The sequence below is a fragment of the Bufo bufo genome, chromosome 2, assembly GCF_905171765.1.
Source record: "Bufo bufo chromosome 2, aBufBuf1.1, whole genome shotgun sequence".
Lineage (NCBI taxonomy): Eukaryota > Metazoa > Chordata > Amphibia > Anura > Bufonidae > Bufo > Bufo bufo.
Window position 1 is genome coordinate 350,470,652 of NC_053390.1, and position 21,602 is coordinate 350,492,253.

General features: G+C 43.3%; 1 protein-coding gene across 3 annotated transcripts in view; it reads right to left on the reverse strand.

Moving 5' to 3' along the window:
• Positions 1–271: 271 nt before the first annotated feature.
• The window catches only part of MAMDC2 (MAM domain containing 2), a 140,864-nt gene continuing 119,533 nt past the window's right edge, over positions 272–21,602 (reverse strand). The window contains exons 12-14 of one of the 3 annotated variants that reach the window (XM_040420314.1): positions 14,907–15,169; positions 12,942–13,026; positions 272–1,381 (exon numbers count right to left, since the gene is read on the reverse strand). In XM_040420314.1, the coding sequence (XP_040276248.1) occupies positions 1,314–1,381; positions 12,942–13,026; positions 14,907–15,169 (416 nt within the window). In that variant the 3' untranslated portion in view covers positions 272–1,313. Of the gene's footprint in view, positions 1,382–12,941; positions 13,027–14,906; positions 15,170–21,602 lie in introns of those variants that run through there. The other 2 variants (XM_040420315.1, XM_040420316.1) reach the window with 2 other exon arrangements.

Consider the following 21,602-nt stretch of genomic DNA (forward strand, 5'->3'; position numbering starts at 1 on the left):
ATCTGAACGGATCCGTCCATGACGGATCTGCACAAAACGCGAGTGTGAAAGTAGCCTTAACAGTTTTTTCTAGCTGTGTGACTGGTACTTTCACTTTGTTCCGGTCATCTAATAAACTTTATCTCTAAACTACTAAGAGGTCATAAACCCTTATTTAAGCCACATTCTTGTCAGTAAGATAAGGATTGAGCTATAATGAGTGTTTATAATGTCAGAGAGCAGAGATAAGGAGTCTGTCTGCTCCCCAGATGACAGAAAAGACAGAAAATCCACAGGCTGCTACTAGAGCTTCCCAGCTCTGTACACAAAAAAAGATTCCATATTTTTAATAAAAAACCAATTAAAACAATGATTTTTAGCTCAAAATAAGTACAATGCAATAATAAAAAGATTGCCCCCAAAGGTATAAATAGCCTTTAAGGGACATGGGTTGCATGTTTTTTTTTTGCACAAAATACATATGGATTTTTCAGTCTTATGTCTCACTATATTTATTACAATGGTTCCATCAGTCTGTACACCACCAGGGGACTAGAGTACACTTGCGAGTTAAAAAAAAAAAAAAGTTGAAATGATAAATCTGGCTAAAAACATAGCTCCACCCACAAAACATCTGCCTGTCCCTTAGCAAATGCCTATTGCCAGGCTTGGTGCAAACTGCCCGAAAAATTGCACAAATTAATAGTAACTTTAGTGAAAAATCCTATTCCACTGAACAAACAGGCAAATTCCCTGCTCTTTTCTGGCATAGAGCACTTGATACATTACTCCCTTAGACAGGTTGTCTAGATCTCCACCAGATTTATCACATTGGCTCAGGATGGATGATAAATGTGGTGCCGGGATAGACACTTTTCTCTCATTTCAAACTATTGGTTGGCTTAGTTTGAGACATAATTTTATGCCAGAATTGTGTCACAACTTTCGTGCTAAATGTTCCCTTTCCTGTGAAGTTATACCCCTTTTCAGATAAGCCATGCCCCCTTGCCAATGTCTGTAAACCTGAATAGCCACATTTTGGCACAATTTATGCCAAAATATATCAGTACTGTCATTTGTAAATGTGGGGCAGTATTAGTAAACCTGTCCCATTGTCGTTATTACTGACAATACATGCGTAATTGCAATTGCAACATATATCTAGCCCTGAGTAGATTGTCTTGTCTAAGAACACAAGTGCTCTGAGTTTGTGTTATGTATCTGTAAAAACGTTTTAAGCATTCTTCAGTTTGCTGTCAAACAATAGTTACTGTGCAGTTTCTGAAGAGACTAATGTCTATTTTACTAGTTCTGTTCTGGTAAAGAATCATGACTTAGAAATCAATTTCGTTGAAATCTTCCAAATATCCCGATGACTGAAGTGTTCCGGTATCTTCCAAATCTGTAAATGCAGTAAATGGAAAATTTATTTTTATAAACTGAAAATTAGAGCAGATCCAATTGCATATCTGCAAGTGGCAAGTTCAGATAAAAGCTTACGAATGAATGCCATTAGCTGTAAGTCTGTAGCTCTATTATCAACCCAAAAAACTATGTAGAATTTTATAGGCTATCTAAACCTTCAGGGGCAATTTCTTTTTATGATTGCATGTTACTCATTTTTGGCTAAAAATCTTTTTTTCAATTGGCCTTTATTTAAAAAACTATTGAGCTGTTTTGTCACAAAGGGTTAACTGTTTTTCTAGCTGTGTGACTGGTACTTTCACTTTGTGCTGGTCATCTAATAAACCTTATCTCTAAACTACTGAGAGCTCACAAACACTTATTATCAGTAAGATAAGAGCTGAGCTATAATGAGTGTTTATAAGGTCAGAGAGCAGAGATAAGGAATCCGTCTGCTCCTGATGTGACGGAAAAGACAGAAAATCCAAAGGGTGCTACTAGAACTTGTTAGCTCTGTATAAAAAAAAGAATGCCATATTTTTAATAAAGACCAATTGAAAAAAAATGTTTTACCTCAAAATGAGTACAATGCAATAATAAAAAAAATTGCCCCCAAAGATGTACATAGCCTTTAACTCCTTAAGGACACAGCCTTATTTCACCTTAAGGACCAGGCCATTTTTTGCAAATCTGACCAGTGTCACTTTATGTGGTGATAACTTTAAAACGCTTTGACTTAACCAGGCCATTCTGAGATTTTCTTTTCGTCACATATTGTACTTCATGACACTGGAAAATGAAGTAAAAAAAAATCATTTTTATTTATAAAAAAATACCAAATTTTGCAAAAATTTGTAAAAAATTTCAAATTTCCAAGTTTCAATTTCTCTACTTCTATAATACATAGTAATACCTCCAAAAATAGTTATTACTTTACATTCCCCATATGTCTACTTCATGTTTGGATCATTTTGGGAATGATATTTTATTTTTTGGGGATGTTACAAGGCTTAGAAGTTTAGAAGCAAATCTTGAAATTTTTCTGAAATTTTCAAAAACCCAATTTTTAGGGACCAGTTCAGGTCTGAAGTCAGTTTGCGAGGCTTACATAATAGAAACCACCCAGAAATGACCCCATTCTAGAAACTACACCCCTCAAGGTATTCAAAACTGATTTTACAAACTTTGTTAACCCTTTAGGTGTTCCACAAGAATTAATGGAAAATAGAGATACAATTTCAAAATTTCACTTTTTTGGCAGATTTTCCATTTTAATATTTTTTTTACTTTTACAAAGCAAGGGTTAACAGCCAAAGAAACCTCAATATTTATGGCCCGGATTCTGTAGTTTACAGAAACACCCCATATGTGGTCGTAAACTACTGTACGGGCACACGGCAGGGCGCAGAAGGAAAGGAATGCCATACAGTTTTTGGAAGGCAGATTTTGCTGGACTGTCTTTTTTGACACCATGTCCCATTTGAAGCCCCCCTGATGCACCCTTAGAGTAGAAACTCCAAAAAAAGTGACCCCATTTTAGAAACTACAGGATAGGGTGGAAGTTTTGTTGGTACTAGTTTAGGGTACATATGATTTTTGGTTGCTCTATATTACACTTTTTGTGAGGCAAGATAACAAGAAATAGCTGTTTTGGCACCGCTTTTATTTTTTGCTATTTACAACATTCATCTTACAGGTTAGATCATGTGGTATTTTTATAGACCAGGTTGTCACGGACGCGGCGATATCTAATATGTATACTTTTTTTTTATTTCTGTAAGTTTTACACAATGATATAATTTTTGAAGCAAAAAAAATCATGTTTTAGTGTTTCCATAGTCTGAGAGCCATAATTTATTAAGTTTTTGGGCGATTACCTTGGGTAGGGTATGATTTTTGCGGGATGATGGTTTTATTGGCACTATTTTGGGGTGCGTGTGACTTTTCGATTGCTTGCTTTTACACTTTTTGTGATGTAAGGTGACAAAAAAAATTGTTTATTTAGCCCAGTTTTTATTTTTTACGGTGCTCATCTGAGGGGTTAAGTCATGTGATATTTTTATAGAGCCGGTCGATACAAACGCGGCGATACCTAATATGTATACTTTTTTTTATTTATGTAAGTTTTACACAATAACAGCTTTTTTAAAACAAAAAAAAATATGTTTTAGTGTCTCCATATTCTGAGCCATAGTTTTTTAAATTTTTGGGCGATTGTCTCAGGTAGGGGCTCATTTTTGTGGGATGAGGTGACGGTTAGATTGGTACTATTTTTGTGGGCAAACGCCTTTTTGATCGCTTGTTGTTGTACTTTTTGTGATGTAAGGTGACAAAAAAATTGTTTATTTTTTACACAGTTTTTATTTTTTATTTTTTACAGTGTTCATCTGAGGGGTTAGGTCATGTGATATGTTTATAGAGCCGATCGATACGGTCGCGGCGATACCTAATATGTATACTTTTTTCCCCCCTACTTTTTACCAATTTTTTTTAACTTTATTTGGGGAAAATGACGTTTTTGTTTATTTTTACTTGAAACTTTTAATTTTTTGGGGGGAAAATTTTATTTTTTCAACTTTTATTTTCACTTAATCCTTTACAATGCATTCCAATACTTCTGTATTGCCGCAACCGCAACCGCAACCGCAGGTAAAGCCGCAAACCGCAGGTCTGAATTGACCTGCAGTTTGTGGCGATCGCCGACATGGGGGGGGGGTCACGGGACCCCCCCGGGCATTTAGCCAAGGTGCCTGCTCAATGATTTCAGCAGGCACCGGCTTCCGATCACTGCCCGCCGCGCGGCGGTGATCAGAAATACACAGGGCGTACAGGTACGCCCTGTGTCCTTAAGTACCAGAACATAAGGGCGTACCTGTACGCCCTGTGTCCTGAAGAGGTTAAAGGTGTTGTGTCACTTCAGCAAGTGGCATTTATCATGTAGAGAAAATGAATACAAGCCACTAACTAATGTATTGTTATTATCCATATTGCTTCCTTTGCTGGCTGGATTTATTTTTCCATCGCATTATACACTGCCTGTTTCCATGGTTACAACCACCAAGAAAATGTGCCGGCCTTTCTGGTGGCCAGGACCATGGAAGCGCACATAGGCTTTTTCCTATAGTGTGCAAGCATGGCCACCTGTCACAGCCTTTGGTTTGCGCTGTGACACTGTTTCCACACTTGCCCGCGGAAAAGTGTTGCTGTGAGAGCATGCGGTGGCAGTGTCTCGGCCTTCTGGGTGATTGCCGTGACATGATTGCCACACATGCTGTTGCCGGTCGTTACGTGGTTTGGTATGCTTGTGTGTGCACTTCCCTTTTAAGTGGCTTCCTTCCCCTGTCTGGTGATATAAGGGTTAACTACCTTGCTGGGTGTGGTCACTTGTGCTTCTTTTACCTGTGGCTTTAGGTCAGGAGTCAGTTGTACTCCAGCCTTGGTGTGTGCTGGAGTTAAGCTCCTTGTCTGGCTTTTACCATCTGTTCAGTGAGGGCCACCCTTGTGGTCATCAGTGTTATCCCGGTGTCTCCTTCCATTCCTGTCCCTATTTGTATGGAGTGGGTTATGTTCAGGGTGTTGGTATGTTTAGTTTGGTATTTCATGTCTGGTGGTGTTTGGTGTCCAGCATGTTTGGCTAAACATTCCCCTATCTTATGTTTTTTGCAGCTATGGGTGTCCTGAGTCCGTGTGGTTTGTGGTGTGTGCTGTGTCCTCTAATGTTGGTGTGGACAGCAGCACTTGTGCACGGGTTCCAGTCAGTGTGTCTGTGGCAGGTAAGTGTGTTATGGGTTTCGCTTACCTGCCATCTCCTTATGCTGTATGTGTTCCCCTCTCCTTGCAGCTGGCCTCAGGTAGAGACTCCTGTTCCTCCATGACTGGGATGAACAGGTCGTCTCTTCCCTGCTCCTTGGTGAGGGATTACCAGGGCGACTTAGGGTCTCTAGGAATCCTGAGTATGAGTCGTCCTACCATCAGGGTCCGCTCATACGGTGAGGAGTCAGGGAGAGGATTAGGGACGCTGTAGGAGGTGACCTGCTCCCTTATTACTCCTTTTGGCCAGGCTGATCCCCTTTTACCCTTTCACACCGCACAGTGGGGGGTTTCCCCCACTCCCCACCGTGACACCACCACTGATGGATTGCAGGCTGGTCGTAACCATGGAAACAAGCAGTGTATAATATGATGGAAAAATTAATCCAGCCAGTAACGGAAGCAAAATGGATAATAACAGTACATTTTTCTCTCCCTTTTGGATACAAAAGCACACTTCCCACCTAGTAGCATTAGTCAGCTTCCCTTTATTAATACCTTGGTGTTCTTAAAAATCATATTGATATTTGTTCTGCCCAGCCGAGTTTGAGAATCATTACAGATTACGTTTGCCTCAGTTTTGGTACTTCTGTAGTGATTATTGTGGTTATGGCACAATCTAGCGGTGTTAGGTTGTATTACACTTTGTTTTTCCTGTTACAAAGACTGCTGCATTGTGGGTGGTGCAAAGCATTGTGGGAGTGCAAAGCATCCTGGGAAAGAGAAGTATCCAGTCACCAGGACACATCAGCAGAGCTGTCCTTCTGCATATCTCCTTCTCAAACTCCACCATCCTTGTAAAATCATATCTGGTGAGAGATCTACCTTTGTTTCAAGGATATTATGTTATGCAGAGCTGTTTAGTCAGTTGTAATTGTTACTCTGGGAGTTGTTACTACAGACATGTAGTCCTATGTTAGGCAGCCATTTTACTATGTGCTTCAGTGTTATGCAAATGTTACATTACATGCTAACAATCCTGTTTTACCAATAAACAAGTTCGACTACAAATAACAGTCCTCTTATTTGGAAGACAGGAATGGTTTATGCTGAATTTAAGACTGCACACTGTGTGAATGTATATGAAGATAGAACAGTAAAACAGATGCCAGCGATAGTGGATCTGACCATATAGAGCCACCATCACACACGTGGTCCTGCGTACAAGGTTGCAGAGGCTGCCATACAGTCACAAGAAGTGAGAGTGCAGCTCCCAGCAAGTGCAGCGCGACCCAGACCACGCTGAAGTCCATTCCTACCTAGACTGCATCTGCACAGAGACATTAAGCAGCCAGCAAAAGGCACACAATGTCCGCTAGTCAGGCATCATCATACAGGACCAGGTCACGAGCAAGCTTCTCTAGCAAGTCCTCAATAAAAGAAAAGGCTGCTCTCGCCTGTGCAGAAGCTGAGGTTGTAAAAGTAAGGTCTTTCTTTGCTGCAGAAGAGATGCAACTAAAGAAAGAGAGAGCATGCCTGCAAGCATCAATGGAAAAACAGAGAACGCCTGCAAGTGTCACTGGAAGAAGAGAAAGCATGCCTTCAAGCGTCACTGGAAAAACTCGCTGCAGAGAAAGAAGCGGCAGCCGCAGTAGCCAAGGCAGAGTTCCTAGAAGCCATGGAGTTCCCTGAATCTGAGAAACACAGTGAAGTACTTGGGCCAGACCTAGATCAACAAGATCCAGCACAGTGCGTCTCAGAATATGTCCATCAGCATCCCAGGACAGATGACAACTATGAGCCAGTATATCAGCCAGCTTATGCAGAGTATAAAAGATCCTACTTTGAACCACAGGCAGGACGATATGCGACAAAACGATGCTACAGAACAGAAGCTAAAATCTTCGCTTCGACTTAAAGGGACAACATTCGTGACAGAACGGTATTATACAGACTTCCCTAAGCCAGAAACCACTAAAAGGTATGGTGATACACCACACATGCAGCATAGCAACAACACACCGGATAGTATTGGCGCTAACCGGGCCGCCATGGACTTCGCTAAGTTCATTGCTAAACGGGAGCTGGTTACCAAAGGACTTATAAAGTTCACCGATCGCCCCGAGAACTACAGGGCATGGCGAGCCTCCTTACAGAACGCCATAAGGGACTTAGATCTTTCCTGTAGTGCGGAGTCCAATCTCTTGGTAAAGTGGCTTGGAAGTGAGTCTGATGAACACGCCAAAAGAATCAGAGACATTAACATAAACTATCCGGGCAAAGGCCTAAAGATGGTGTGGGAAAGACTTGATGAGTGTTATGGGTCAATAGAAGCTACAGAAAATGCTCTATATAAGAGAATTGATCATTTTCCCAGAATAGTGGGTAGGGGTTACCAGAAGCTCAGGGAACTCAGTGACTTGTTGATAGAGGTACAGGTTGCTCAGGTAGAAGGAGATCTTCCGGGGCCCGCGTTCCTGGACACCGCCAGAGGTGTCAATCCGATTGTCCAAAAACTCCCTTATAATCTACGAGAAGTGGATCACGCATGGTTCCCGTTAGAAACAGGTTCATAATGTACCATTCTCCCCCTTTGTGGTGTTTGTAGACTTTGTTGCTGAACAGGCAAGGATCAGAAATTATCCCAGTTTTGACTTTACATTGTCTTGTCCCACTACCCCTGGTGTCAAACCTCATAAAACACCAGTGGCAGTCCACAAAACTAATGTTGCCTCCACAGGTTCTATTTACAAGCCGTGTAAGTCTTCTCAAGAAGAGAACAAACCTAAAGATCTTACCAAACAATGCCCCCTGCGCAAGAAACCACATTCTCTACTAAAATGCAGAGGCTTCAGGGAGAAGTATTTAGAGGACCACAAAGATTTTCTAAAAGAAAACAACATCTGCTTCAGGTGCTGCACTACAACATCGCACTTCGCCAGGAACTGTAAGGTCAGTGTGACATGCACAGAATGCGGTAGCACAGAACACAACACAGCTTTACATCCAGGACCACCCTCTCAGGTATCATCCCAAGCAGAAGAGCATGACGGAAAGCAGATAGACACTAACATAGACACCCCAATAGTCATTTCTCAGTGTGCAGAGATCTGAAAGGACTCGTAGGAGGAAAGTCCTGCTCAAAAATCCTTGTCAGAGTTTATCCGGTCGGCAATTGAGATAAGGCGATCAAGGTATATGCAATCTTAGATGATCAAAGTAACAGGTCTTTAGCTACATCCACCTTCTTCGACACCTTCAATATCGTAGGGCCCGGTTCTCCCTACTCCTTAAGGACATGTGCTGGTACCGTTGAGACGGCGGGGAGGAAGGCAACTTAATACAAAATAGAGTCCATAGATGGTCAGACCTGCTTGTCCCTGCCAACCATACTGGAGTGCAATCACATACCTGACAACTGGTCTGAGATACCTACACCAGAGGTGGCAGCATACCACCCCCACCTGAGGAGTATAGCTCACCTGATACCGGAACTGGACCCAGAAGCCTCTATAGTCTTACTCCTTGGAAGAGACATACTATGAGTTTACAAGTCTAGAGGACAGATTAACGGTCCCCAAAATGCTCCATACGCCCAGAGACATGACCTAGGATGGGTCATCATAGGAGACATCTGTCTAAGAGGAGCACAGAATGGACATCCTTCCCTATTCCAGCCATGTCACAGCAGTTTCCTGATAAAAGAATTGCCACACAGCGCTCCTGTGCATTGTCCTTTCGCAGATCCCTCCTGTGAAGACCACGCCTGCGATGGTGAGCAAGATCACTTATGGTGCACAGTTTTCCACAGGACAAGAGAAGACAATATGGTCGCAATGTCCATAGAAGACAGGCTGTTCTTGGATATCATGGATTAAGGAATAGTAAAAGACAAGTCAAAAAGCTGGGTCGCAGCTTTACCGTTTAAACCCCAGAGACAACGCTTACCTAACAACAAAGAACTTGTCTACAGTCGATTTATCTCCCTCAAGCACAAACTTCAGAGGACACCAGAGACGAGAGAACATTTCTTTACCTTCATGGAAAGAATATTCCAGAACAACCATGCAGAAATGGCACCCACGCTCTAAGACTCTGAGGAGTGTTGGTACTTAACCATATTCGGTATGTATCATCCTAAAAAAAACAGGGCAGATACGAGTAGTATTCTACTCGAGCGCCAGGTGCAAAGGCGTCTCGCTAAATGATGTCTTACTGTCTGGTCCAGACCTCAACAACAGACTTCTAGAGGTACTTCTCCGCTTTTGCAGAGATTCCGTAGCATTTATGGTCGACATACAACAGATGTTCCACTGCTTCATCGTCAAGGATGAACATAGAAATTACTTGAGGTTCTTCTGGTACCACAACAACGACCCCAATGAAGAAATTGTAGAGTACCGAATGAGAGTGCACATCTTTGGAAACAGTCCTTCCCCTGCAGTCGCTATTTATGGTCTCAGACATTCAGCCCTAGAGGGTGAAGCAAAGTATGGTTAAAATGTCAGATCCTTTGTGGAGAAAAATTTCTACGTGGATGACTGCTTGAAATCCACACCCACAAACGAGACCGCAATCAGTCTCCTAAAAAGGGCCCAAGAAATGCTCGTTCTATCTATTTGAGGTTGCACAATATCGCTTCCAACAGCCGTGAGTTAATGGAGGCCTTCTCACCCCAAGACCATTCAAGTGATCTAAAGGACTTGGATCTTAGCACCGAGTCCCTTCCCATGCAGTGGAGCCTCGGTTTGCTCTGGGATTTAAAGGCAGACACATTCACCTTCCAAATCAGCAAGGAAGAAAGGCCCTTCACACGCAGAGGAGTTCTGTTCAAAATAAACAGCTTATATGATCCTCTGGGATTTGTAGCGCCTGTTAACATCCAAGGTAAAATTATGTCAAGAGATTTCACCCCAGAGACGTCTGATTGGGATGATCCGCTTCCCACGGAGAAAAAAGACCTGTGGACAGGTTGGAAGGTCTTTCGAAGCTTTGACCAGCTTTCACGTGGCACGACCCTATGCTTCCATGCCATCAACTGAAGTCAAGATGCAAAGACTGTATGTCTTCTGTGACGCTTCAGTCAAGGTGATTGCAACCATAGCATACCTAAAGACCATAGATGTCAAAGAACGATGCCATATAGGGTTTGTTATGAGCCGGACCAAACTGGCACCACTTAGCGAATACAAGATACCCAGACTGGAACTCTGTGCTGCTGTGCTTGCAGTGGAGTTGGCTGAGCTTATAATGACAGGAATAAACCTGGAAATCGAAGAAGTCGAGCTTTACATGGACAGCAAGGTAGTCCTAGGATATATATATTTGCAACAAAACCAGACGCTTTTACGTCTATGTCAGCAATCGGGTGCTAAGCATCAGGAGATCCACTTGTCCTAAACAGTGGCACTACGTACCTACACAGCATAATCCTGCAGATAACGTGACTAGATCCGTTGCACCAAGCCACCTTAAGGACACAACATGGTTTACGGGTCCTGCATTCCTGTACCGTTCAACGTCTTGCAGCATCGGATCCGACACGTTTGAATTGGTAGATCCAGATGCCGATGAAGAAATCTGACCTGAAGTATCTGTTCTACGTACAGTGACTTCAGACCACCAACTCCAATCCCAAAGTTTCAACAGGTTCGCCACCTGGATGTTGCTCGTTTGTGCTATAGCTTGTGTAGTTCATATAGCTCAGTCTTACAAGTCGACATTACCTGTGAGCCATAAGCCCTGCAAAGGTTGGCATCACTGCAAACACGCCTTTACCGCTCCTAATCTGGAAAGGTCCAAGAACATAATAATTTGCACGATACAACGTGAATGTCATGCTAAGTAAATAGACTACCTCAGCAAAAGTCAAACAGTCTCCAAGAATAGCGCTTTGATGAAGCTTGATCCCACCATTGACCAATGTTCTGCCCAGCAGAGTTTGAGAATCATTACACATCACGTCTGCCTCAGTTTTGGTATTTCTGTAGTGATTATTGTGGTTATAGCACCATCTAACGGTGTTAAGTTGTATTACACTTTGTTTTTCTTGTTACAAAGACTGCTGCATTGTGGGAGTGCAAAGCATCCTGGGAAAGAGAAGTTTCCAGTCACCAGGACACATCAGCAGAGCTGTCCTTCTGCATATCTCCTTCTCAAACTCCACCATCCTTGTAAAAGCATATCTGGTGAGAGATCTACCTTTGTTTCAAGGATATTATGTTATGCAGAGCTGTTTAGTCAGTTGTAATTGTTACTCTGGGAGTTGTTACTACAGACATGTAGTCCTATGTTAGGCAGCCATTTTACTATGTGCTTCAGTGTTATGCAAATGTTACAGTACATGCTATCTATACTCTATACTTATACTTGCTATTTGTATTCTTGTAGTTTAACCAAACAATCCTGTTTTACCAATAAACAGGTTAGACTTAAAATAACAGTCCTCTTATTTGGAAGACAGGAATGGTTTAAGCTGAATGTCAGACGTGTATGAATGTCAAACGTGTATGAAGACAGAACAGTATTAGAGGCCCATAAAGGAGTTATTAAGAATTTCAAGGAACATTTATTAAGACCAGCATATTACATGCTGATCCTAATCTATCCCAAGCTGCGTTAGATGTGCTACAGTTATTAGGAATCAAAAACCTTTTAATCAACCCGAACAGGGCTTGTTCAAGTAGGAAAGGAAAATACTGTTTTAAATGAGTTCCTTTAGGGCTGTGTGTCTGCAGAAAGGGTAGGGCGTTTCTGAAGGAATTTTTTAGGTTGGAGCCACAATTTTGATCTCGTTTAAAGCCTAAAATAGAGCAGATTGAAGAGAGAGCTGCATATACTGTACTTGCAGCTCTCATTTCAGTCTATCTGGAGGAGGGGGGATGAGCAGCCAGTGTGGAGGGAGGGAAGGAAGATCACAGACCTTCCTCCTGTCCCTATATGGATTTAAATATTGACCCTCCATGTTATCTCCCTCAATACCAATCAGACAGTAAACTTCTCTCTGATTTCATATATAGTGTAAATCAATAAATACCAATGAAAACTACAAATCAACCAGCTAAAATGTTATGGACATTGGAATGCGGTGACACCACTCAGTAAACAATCTAAAAATACATCCCAAAAAAAAATCTTTATTGCTGACCCCCCCCAAAAAAAGAAAAGTAATAAAAGTTATTTAATACATTATATGCACCCAAGATGGTTCCTTTAAAACTTCAACCTGCCCAGCAAAATTCAAGATCCCATACAGCTACACTGAAGAGGAAAAAAAAGGATAACCACTGGAACACAGTGGAGGAAAACACTTTACTGGTCTTTAAAAGGTTATTCCAGGTTTAGGTCATTATTCAAGTCTGCATACTATGACTTATTGAAAGAATCATAATCACCTGCAGCCCACTACTCTGCTCCGGCACCCTGGCTCAGTTTGGCGAACTTCCAGTCCCCAGCTTGTTTACTTCCAGCTGGGGGACAAACAGGGTCACTTGCGCCACTGCAGCCAATGACTGGCCACAGCAGTGACATAACCCCAAGCGGCAAATCACCGCTGCGTCGCGTGCCAGATGGGGACACGTCACCATTGAGGCCAGTCATTGGCTGTAATAGTGCACATTACCTCAGCCAGAAGTAAACACACTGAAAGACTGCCAAATGGAACCAGGGCACAAAATCAGCGGGGAGTAGGGGAGTATGAGTTTTTCATTAGGTCAGACACTTGATGGTTTTTACTCTTCACTTGTTTGAGCATCTGTTCATCATCGTTGGAACATTTATATTACTGACATAGTAATGTTATTACTTACCCCCACATTGTTTGTTCTGAAATATGATGTCATCAAGTGCAACATCACTTTTTATTGAAATCCCACGAATAGCTTCAAACACAATCTAGGTAAAAGGAAGTTCACATGGTTATATCTGATGTCTAATTACAAACATGAAAGTTCTGATGGGAGAAAATATATGCATCCTTCACATATTTATTAATTATCACCAAGAGGTTATTAAAAGGATTCATTGATAATGAGCAACCGAATTTCAGATAGTGGGTTCCCTTGCGAGTAAGGCTACTTTCACACTTGCAGCAGCAGGGTCCGGCAGGCTGTTCTGGCGGGGGAACAGCCTGCCATATCCGTGCTAACGCTATCCCACCGTGGCGCTGGAAGTCCGCTCCGGCCCCATTCACTATATCGGGCGTGGGCCGGAGGCCCGGCTGCAGCACGGCAAACAAGCCGAGAGGCGGCCGGACAAAAACCGCAGCCCTGCCGGACCCTGCTGCCGCAAGTGTGAAAGTAGCCTAACTTATCTCTTGGTTGTCATTTGTTGGTTCCCCAGGATCAGTGGTTGCCTACAAGGAAGTCACTGCATAACTGCTGATTCTTTATGTAGCATTGCGTTCAATGTACAGTATATCCATGACTCTCAGACTCCTCATAGGTTGGCATACTGTATGTTGTGGACATTTCATAAATATATTTTTAAGTGTCATATCTGTTCAAAAATAGAAGAAATCAGACAAATTGTTTTCACAGCTCTGTACTAATGTGATAACAAAGCTCTTCTGACAAATTCACATGCACTCGCATAACTCAGCCCTCTACCAAACAAAGACCTGATGAAAGTATCACATTCATATTTCTATATTTGAAGGAGGAAGCTCCTTTTCTGGCCTTGTGTTGTGATTTGGACTAAACCACAATACAAAAAATCAAGCATCACATGAACAGGTGTGGTACTTTTTCGGGAAAGAAACAACTATGTTAAACCATGTTTTTCTATCCCTGTACATCTTTTTAGAGAAATACCAGACAGTGTGTCTTGCCATATGACATTAGCCTCTCGAGTTGCCTCAGAATTTTGTGGCCATTGGCTGCCACGGGTGGTGTACCATTTGGGTCTCATCCTTCGGCCTGTTTTTACATGGTCAGTATTTAATTTGTAAGCCAAAACCAGGAATGTGTCCTAAAGAGGCACAAATATTTCAATTATACCTTTTCTCTGTAGTTTCCACTTCTGGTTTTAGCTTATAAAAATAGATGCAAAATACTGACCAAATACTGACCGTGTGAAATAGGCCATAGGCATACTTACCAACATCTCAGTTGGTAAAATCGGGACATATAATTCCCACCCCTAGGGAACACCCTGCACCAGCGCAGAAACAGCCACTTATGGGAGTGCTTTGTGCTAGCACCAACCATTTTGACCCGGGACAGTGTGAATTTGCCAGGACTGTCTCTGAAAATCAGGGACAGTCCTAGCAAATTTGGGACAGTTTGCAACTATGCCTTAGGGTACAATTAGACATTATAAACACTGCAGATTGTATACAGCAGAATTGCATGAGGAAAATCGACAGCATTTACAGTACAGTCGAAGTGGGTCAGACTTTGAAAAATCTCATCCACACACTATGCCCGCACTGTAATCCGCACATATTTTGACATGCAGTGAGTTTTTTTTAAATCAACAGCATGTCAATTTATGTTGCGGATATCTGCTGCAATTTTACAGTTTACAATGCAGGGGGTGCAATGCGGCAGATCCGCAGGGTGTCCACACCAGAATTTGTAGAAAAATTTGCACGGTTTGGTACAGATTTTACCACTGCAGATTTCGGCTATATTTGCTGTGGAAAACCCGCAGCAAACTCATCAGGAGTGGCTCTACCCACAAGGTGTGGTCCAGTTTGACAATTCATTTTCCTTTTACATATTGCCTACAATTAAAGGGATCACATAGGATCCCTTTTCAAACCTGTCTCTTACCTGATGTTGCCTTTCGCTCTCATATTCTATCTGTGCTCTTAACCAGCTGATACTTTGTTCGCCTCTTCTAGTCCATAAAAGAATCTCCTTGTGCCTGCGACCTTCCTCTCTCAAATATACATTAAGCAGTCCAGTGCCAGCTCCATACATGTGGTAAAAGAAAGTCAAGCACTGCTTCCCATAAATTGCCCAAAGTGGTCTTGAGATAAGGCTTGATTTTTGCCCATAGAACATGTTGGTAGCTTCAATGTACATATAGTATCCTTAAAGGAAAGAAATAAAACCATATTAAACATCATACTCGTATACAATGTCCTATCATGACATGAACAGATATGTACAGTATATATGTATATATCTTTCAGTGGTTTCCTTCTTTGTAGTGTAAATCATATTGGGGCCCATTTGCTAAACACTGGTGATTCATACACCAATCCTTGTAAACATTTTACTAGAGTAAGATGACCAAATAATTAAGAGAAGCACACCTCTTAGTAAATTTGTTGCATCTGGTGTTGTTTGTGTGCCACAAACTGCAATCTATGACAATTATGATTTATGCCAGTTTTCTGGTGTAAATTAAAGTAAATGTATGTGGTTGATGTAGCTCCACCCCCCAAGTTAAGCTACACCCAAATTTCTATAAAGAGGAAAGAGCAGCAGAGCATTTTAAAAAGTTACACATTTTTGAGAATGCCTTTTGCTCAAAAATGCGCAACTTTCATATGCCAGAAAACTTGCTTGATAAATGTGCCTTATTGTTTCCTCCTTATAGAAAGATGCAGATGCTGCTTATTTAAGCAGGGTTTTCATGCAACAGCCACAGGGCAGTAGTCTGCAGTCGTTTACCATGATTTGTTGCCGATGCAGAGCGCTACTGCAAAGGACTAATTATTGCCAAAAGGGTTCATTTAATGTTGCAAAGTTAAATGTTGTGATTTATTGTTAGGCACTTATCTTGTTATGCACTGTGTGATGCTAACAGCAATGTGTCACGGATGGTGTACAGGAAACAAGACAATACCATATAAACAATGTCTCTCTGGATCCACAACTAAGGAACAAAGGGAGACCCCTGCAATAGAGCTGCCGCTCTCCCTCACTGCTCAGCCTATGCGAACACCCCAAAGGTGGATGGCCGCATATCCACGTTCCTCGGCTATCTATTACCTGAAGACCCTACAATAGTGAAGGGACACGACCACCGGCTCCCTACACTGACACGGAGGGAGTCAGGGTCACCTGGATCCAGAAAAGACAAAAACATAAATACATAAACAGCACTTATCTGCAGACGACTGACGACTGGGAACTGGGAACAGCATGCACACACACTCCAGGAAGTTGTATCAGCCGCACACTACTGCATTATGGGGAGGAACTTAAAGGGTAGCGATCAGTCTGACTGCATGACAGCTGAGATAGACTAACGAGATGAGAAACTAAACCAAAACAAAGAAATTCAAGGAGGAGGATCTGAGAAGCTCCTGTGAGCGCTTCTCAGCTGTCTGGCTGTGACAGTACCCCTCCCTCTACGGGTGGACTCCGGACACTCAGGGCCCACCTTCTCAGGATGGGACCTATGGAAAGCCCTGATGAGACGAGAGGCCTTAATGTCCGTCACTGGGACCCACATCCTCTCCTCAGGACCATAACCCTCCCAATGAACGAGGTACTGGAGGGAACCGCGGACAAGACGAGAATCCACAATCCTAGAGACCTGAAATTCAAGATTTCCATCAACCATAATCGGAGGAGGAGGCAAAGGCGAGGGTACAATAGGTTGAACATAAGGTTTCAATAAGGACTTATGAAAAACATTATGGATCTTCCAAGTCTGAGGAAGATCAAGACGGTAGGCAACAGGATTGATGACAGACAGGATCTTGTAAGGCCCAATAAACCTAGGACCCAACTTCCAGGAGGGAACCTTCAATTTGATATTCTTGGTAGACAACCACACCAGATCACCAACATTCAGGTCCGGACCAGGCACACGTCTCTTATCCGCCACACGCTTATATCTCTCCCTCATGCTCTTTAGATTATCCTGAATCTTTTGCCAAATAGATGACAAAGACGAGGAGAATCTGTCCTCATCAGGCAAACCAGAAGAGCCCTCTCCCGAGAAAGTCCCAAACTGCGGATGGAACCCATATGCACCAAAAAATGGTGACTTATTAGAGGACTCCTGACGACGGTTATTTAAAGCAAACTCAGCAAGGGACAAAAAAGAACACCAATCCTCCTGATTCTCCGCCACAAAACAGCGCAGATATGTCTCCAGATTCTGATTGACGCGCTCTGTCTGGCCATTCGACTGCGGATGGAAAGCAGAAGAGAATGACAACCGAACCCCCAAGCGAGAACAGAAAGCCTTCCAGAATCTGGAAACAAACTGCGTGCCCCTATCAGAGACTATGTCTGAAGGAATCCCATGCAATTTGACAATGTGGTCAATAAATGCCTGCGCCAGCGTCTTAGCATTGGGCAAACCAGGGAAAGGGATAAAATGCACCATTTTGCTAAAACGGTCCACCACCACCAGAATCACAGACTTCCCCGAGGAACGAGGCAAGTCCGTTATGAAGTCCATGGACAGATGTGTCCAAGGACGGGAAGGAATGGGCAAAGGAAGGAGAGGACCTGATGGCCGTGAATGAGGGACCTTGGCACGAGCGCAAGTCTCGCAAGCTGCCACAAAACCCTCAACCGACTTACGAAGCGCAGGCCACCAGAATCTCCGAGCGATGAGATCCAGTGTGGCTCTTGCCCCCGGGTGCCCAGCAAGGACCGTGTCGTGGTGTTCTTTAAAAATCTTGTGTCTCAAAGCGAGAGGCACAAACAACCTCCCAGGAGGACAAAGATCAGGAGCTTCTGACTGGGCTGCCTGCACCTCTGCCTCCAATTCAGGAAAAAGAGCAGAGACCACCACACCTTCAGCCAAAATGGGACCCGGGTCTTCAAAATTCCCACCTCCTGGAAAACAACGTGACAGGGCATCTGCCTTCACATTCTTAACCCCAGGGCGGAACGTAACAACAAAATTAAACCTTGAAAAGAACAAAGACCATCTGGCCTGTCTCGGGTTCAGACGCTTGGCTGACTCCAAATAGGCCAGATTTTTATGGTCAGTAAACACGGTAATAGGGTGTCTGGCTCCCTCTAGCCAATGGCGCCATTCCTCAAAAGCCAACTTGATGGCCAACAATTCCCTATCTCCCACATCATAATTTCTCTCTGCGGAGGAGAGTTTCTTTGAGAAAAAGGCACACGGTTGCTATTTGGCAGGAGAGGAACCCTGAGACAAGACCGCACCCACCCCTACCTCAGAAGCATCAACCTCAACTATGAAGGGTAACGAAATATCAGGTTGTACTAGGATGGGAGCGGAAGCAAAACTCTCCTTGATATTAGAAAAGGCCTTACGCGCCTCTACCGACCAGGAAGAAAAATCTACCCCCTTTCTGGTCATATCAGTGAGTGGTTTAACAACAGAGGAATAATTCAAAATACATTTCCTGTAATAATTGGCAAAGCCCAAAAAACGCATCAGCGCCTTCTGGTTCTCAGGAAGCTCCCACTCAAGCACAGCGCGGACCTTCTCGGGGTCCATGCGAAAACCAGAAGCGGAGACAAGAAACCCTAGAAATTGGATTTCTGGAACCGCAAACACACATTTTTCCAGTTTCGCATATAATTTATTCTCCCGCAGAATGAGCAAGACCTGACGTAAGTGTTCCTTATGAGTCTTGAAATCAGGAGGAAAAATCAAAATGTCATCCAAATACACTAATACAAATTTTCCCATTAAATGATAAAAAATGCTGTTGACGAAATGCTGAAAAACGGCTGGGGCATTCATCAAACCAAAAGGCATAACCAAATTCTCAAAATGGCCCTCAGGGGTATTGAAAGCCGTCTTCCATTCGTCTCCTTCTCTGACCCTAACCAGGTTGTATGCCCCTCTTAGGTCTAATTTGGAAAAGACTTTAGCCCCAACAACCTGGTTAAACAGGTCCGGGATCAGAGGAAGCGGATAAGGATCACGAATAGTGATACTGTTCAGCTCCCTGAAATCCAGACAAGGTCTTAAAGAACCATCTTTTTTCTTAACAAAGAAAAAACCAGCGGCAACAGGTGACTTCGAGGGTCGTATGTGTCCTTTTCTCAAACTCTCAGAGATATAAGCCCGCATAGCGATCCTCTCAGGTTGGGAGAGATTGTATAAACGAGATTTAGGCAGCTTGGCGCCTGGGATGAGATTAATAGGGCAATCATACTCCCTGTGCGGAGGCAAACCCTGAACTCCACTCTCAGAGAAGACATCCAAAAATTCAGAGAGGAAAGGTGGTACAGTCTTAGTAGAAACCTCAGAAACAGATGTTATGAGGCAATTCTCTCTGCAAAAGTTACTCCAACCATTTATTTGCCTCGCTTGCCAATCAATGGTGGGGTTATGTTTAGTGAGCCAGGGTAGCCCCAACACTAGAGGAGTAGGCAAACCGCTAAGGACGAAACATGACACATCCTCAACATGAGCATCACTCACAATTAAACGGATATTGTGAACTATTCCCTTTAATGATTTCTGAGAAAGTGGAGCTGAATCAATAGCAAAAACAGGAATATCCCTTCCCAAAGTGCATACCTGGAAACCATGAGTTATTGCAAATTGATTATCAATGAGGTTGACAGCTGCTCCACTATCCACAAAAATCTCACAAAAAATGCTCTTGCTCTCTAGCGCCACCCTAGCAGGCAGGACAAAACGGGAACTACAAGCAAACGGAAAACCTTCAATTTCCGCCTCAACCCTGCCAATAGTAACAGACGGAACATTTTTAAAAGATTTTTTCCTTTTTGTCTCTTTATTACTCCCAGAAAACTGCCTGAATCTCCTTGAGGGACAAACATTTGCCAAATGATTTATACCTCCACAACAAAAACAAACCCTCCCATGCGGGCTGAATCTTCTATTGTCAGAGGCAATCAACCCCAGCTGCATGGGCTCCTGCTCAGAAGGGGCTGACAGCGACTGAGACTCCTGCGCACAGAATAAGACCGCTGCACTGTTCCGAGACTGAGTAGGACAGGAAGGAGAGATCTCTCGTCTCTCTCTAAGACGCCTGTCAATACGAACGGCCTGAGACATAGCAGAGTCCAAGGAGATAGGCCTCTCATGAAAGGAAAATGCATCTTTCAATCCCTCTGAAAGACCATGGCAAAATTGACTTCGGAGTGCAGCATCATTCCAACCAGTATCAGCTGCCCATCTCCGAAATTTGGATCAGTATATCTCTGCGGATTGTTTACCCTGGCATAACAGACGTAGTCTAGACTCAGCCAGAGCAATACGATCCGGATCATCATATATCTGACCCAGGGCTAAAAAGAATTCATCCACTGAGCGGAGGGGCCGTGCCCCCTCCGGTAGCGAAAAGGCCCAAGACTGAGCGTTACCCCTGAGCAGCGATACAATGATCCCCACCCTCCGTTCTTCATCACCAGAAGAATGGGGAAGAAGGCGAAAATGGAGTTTGCAAGCCTCTTTAAAACGCACAAAATTCTCACTACCCCCAGAGAACGTATCCGGGAGCGAGATCTTGGGCTCAGCACAAACTCCATGAACGCAAGCTGAACCGGTCACTTGAAACTGAGAAAAAATCCTACGGAGATCAGCTACCTCCAATGAAAGACCCTGGAGGCGTTCAGCCAAAAGTGAAACCGGATCCATGCTTGAGACGGTTTTGGCGGCTGATAATGTCACGGATGGTGTACAGGAAACAAGACAATACCATATAAACAATGTCTCTCTGGATCCACAACTAAGGAACAAAGGGAGACCCCTGCAATAGAGCTGCCGCTCTCCCTCACTGCTCAGCCTATGCGAACACCCCAAAGGTGGATGGCCGCATATCCACGTTCCTCGGCTATCTATTACCTGAAGACCCTACAATAGTGAAGGGACACGACTACCGGCTCCCTACACTGACACGGAGGGAGTCAGAGTCACCTGGACCCAGAAAAGACAAAAACATAAATACATAAACAGCACTTATCTGCAGACGACTGACGACTGGGAACTGGGAACAGCATGCACACACACTCCAGGAAGTTGTATCAGCCGCACACTACTGCATTATGGGGAGGAACTTAAAGGGTAGCGATCAGTCTGACTGCATGACAGCTGAGATAGACTAACGAGATGAGAAACTAAACCAAAACAAAGAAATTCAAGGAGGAGGATCTGAGAAGCTCCTGTGAGCGCTTCTCAGCTGTCTGGCTGTGACACAATGTATGGGCAACAGACAGTTAATATTGCCAGACTGTTTAGGTGACCAGGGTGATACACTAAGTCCACCCCCTGGTAGTTACCGGTAGTTAATAAGTCTGGTCTTTGCAGAGCTACAAGACAGCACCTTGGCTGTACAGCAAAATACATTACCATGGCCACTGCAGAAAATCCAGGCTAAAGTTTAGTATATTGGTTACCTGTGGCCTCATTTATCAAAATGGTAAAAGTAAAGTGAACTTGTTTTATGTGCCGGATCTGTTGTATGGTAGATCCAAACAGCTCCCAACAGACCACGCTGACTTATAATGGGGTCTGCCCACACTATTTTTGCAATCAAAAGTGATGGAATAGTGGCACTAATCAAAGCTGCCAGTGCAGATTTGAACATGACTTAATAT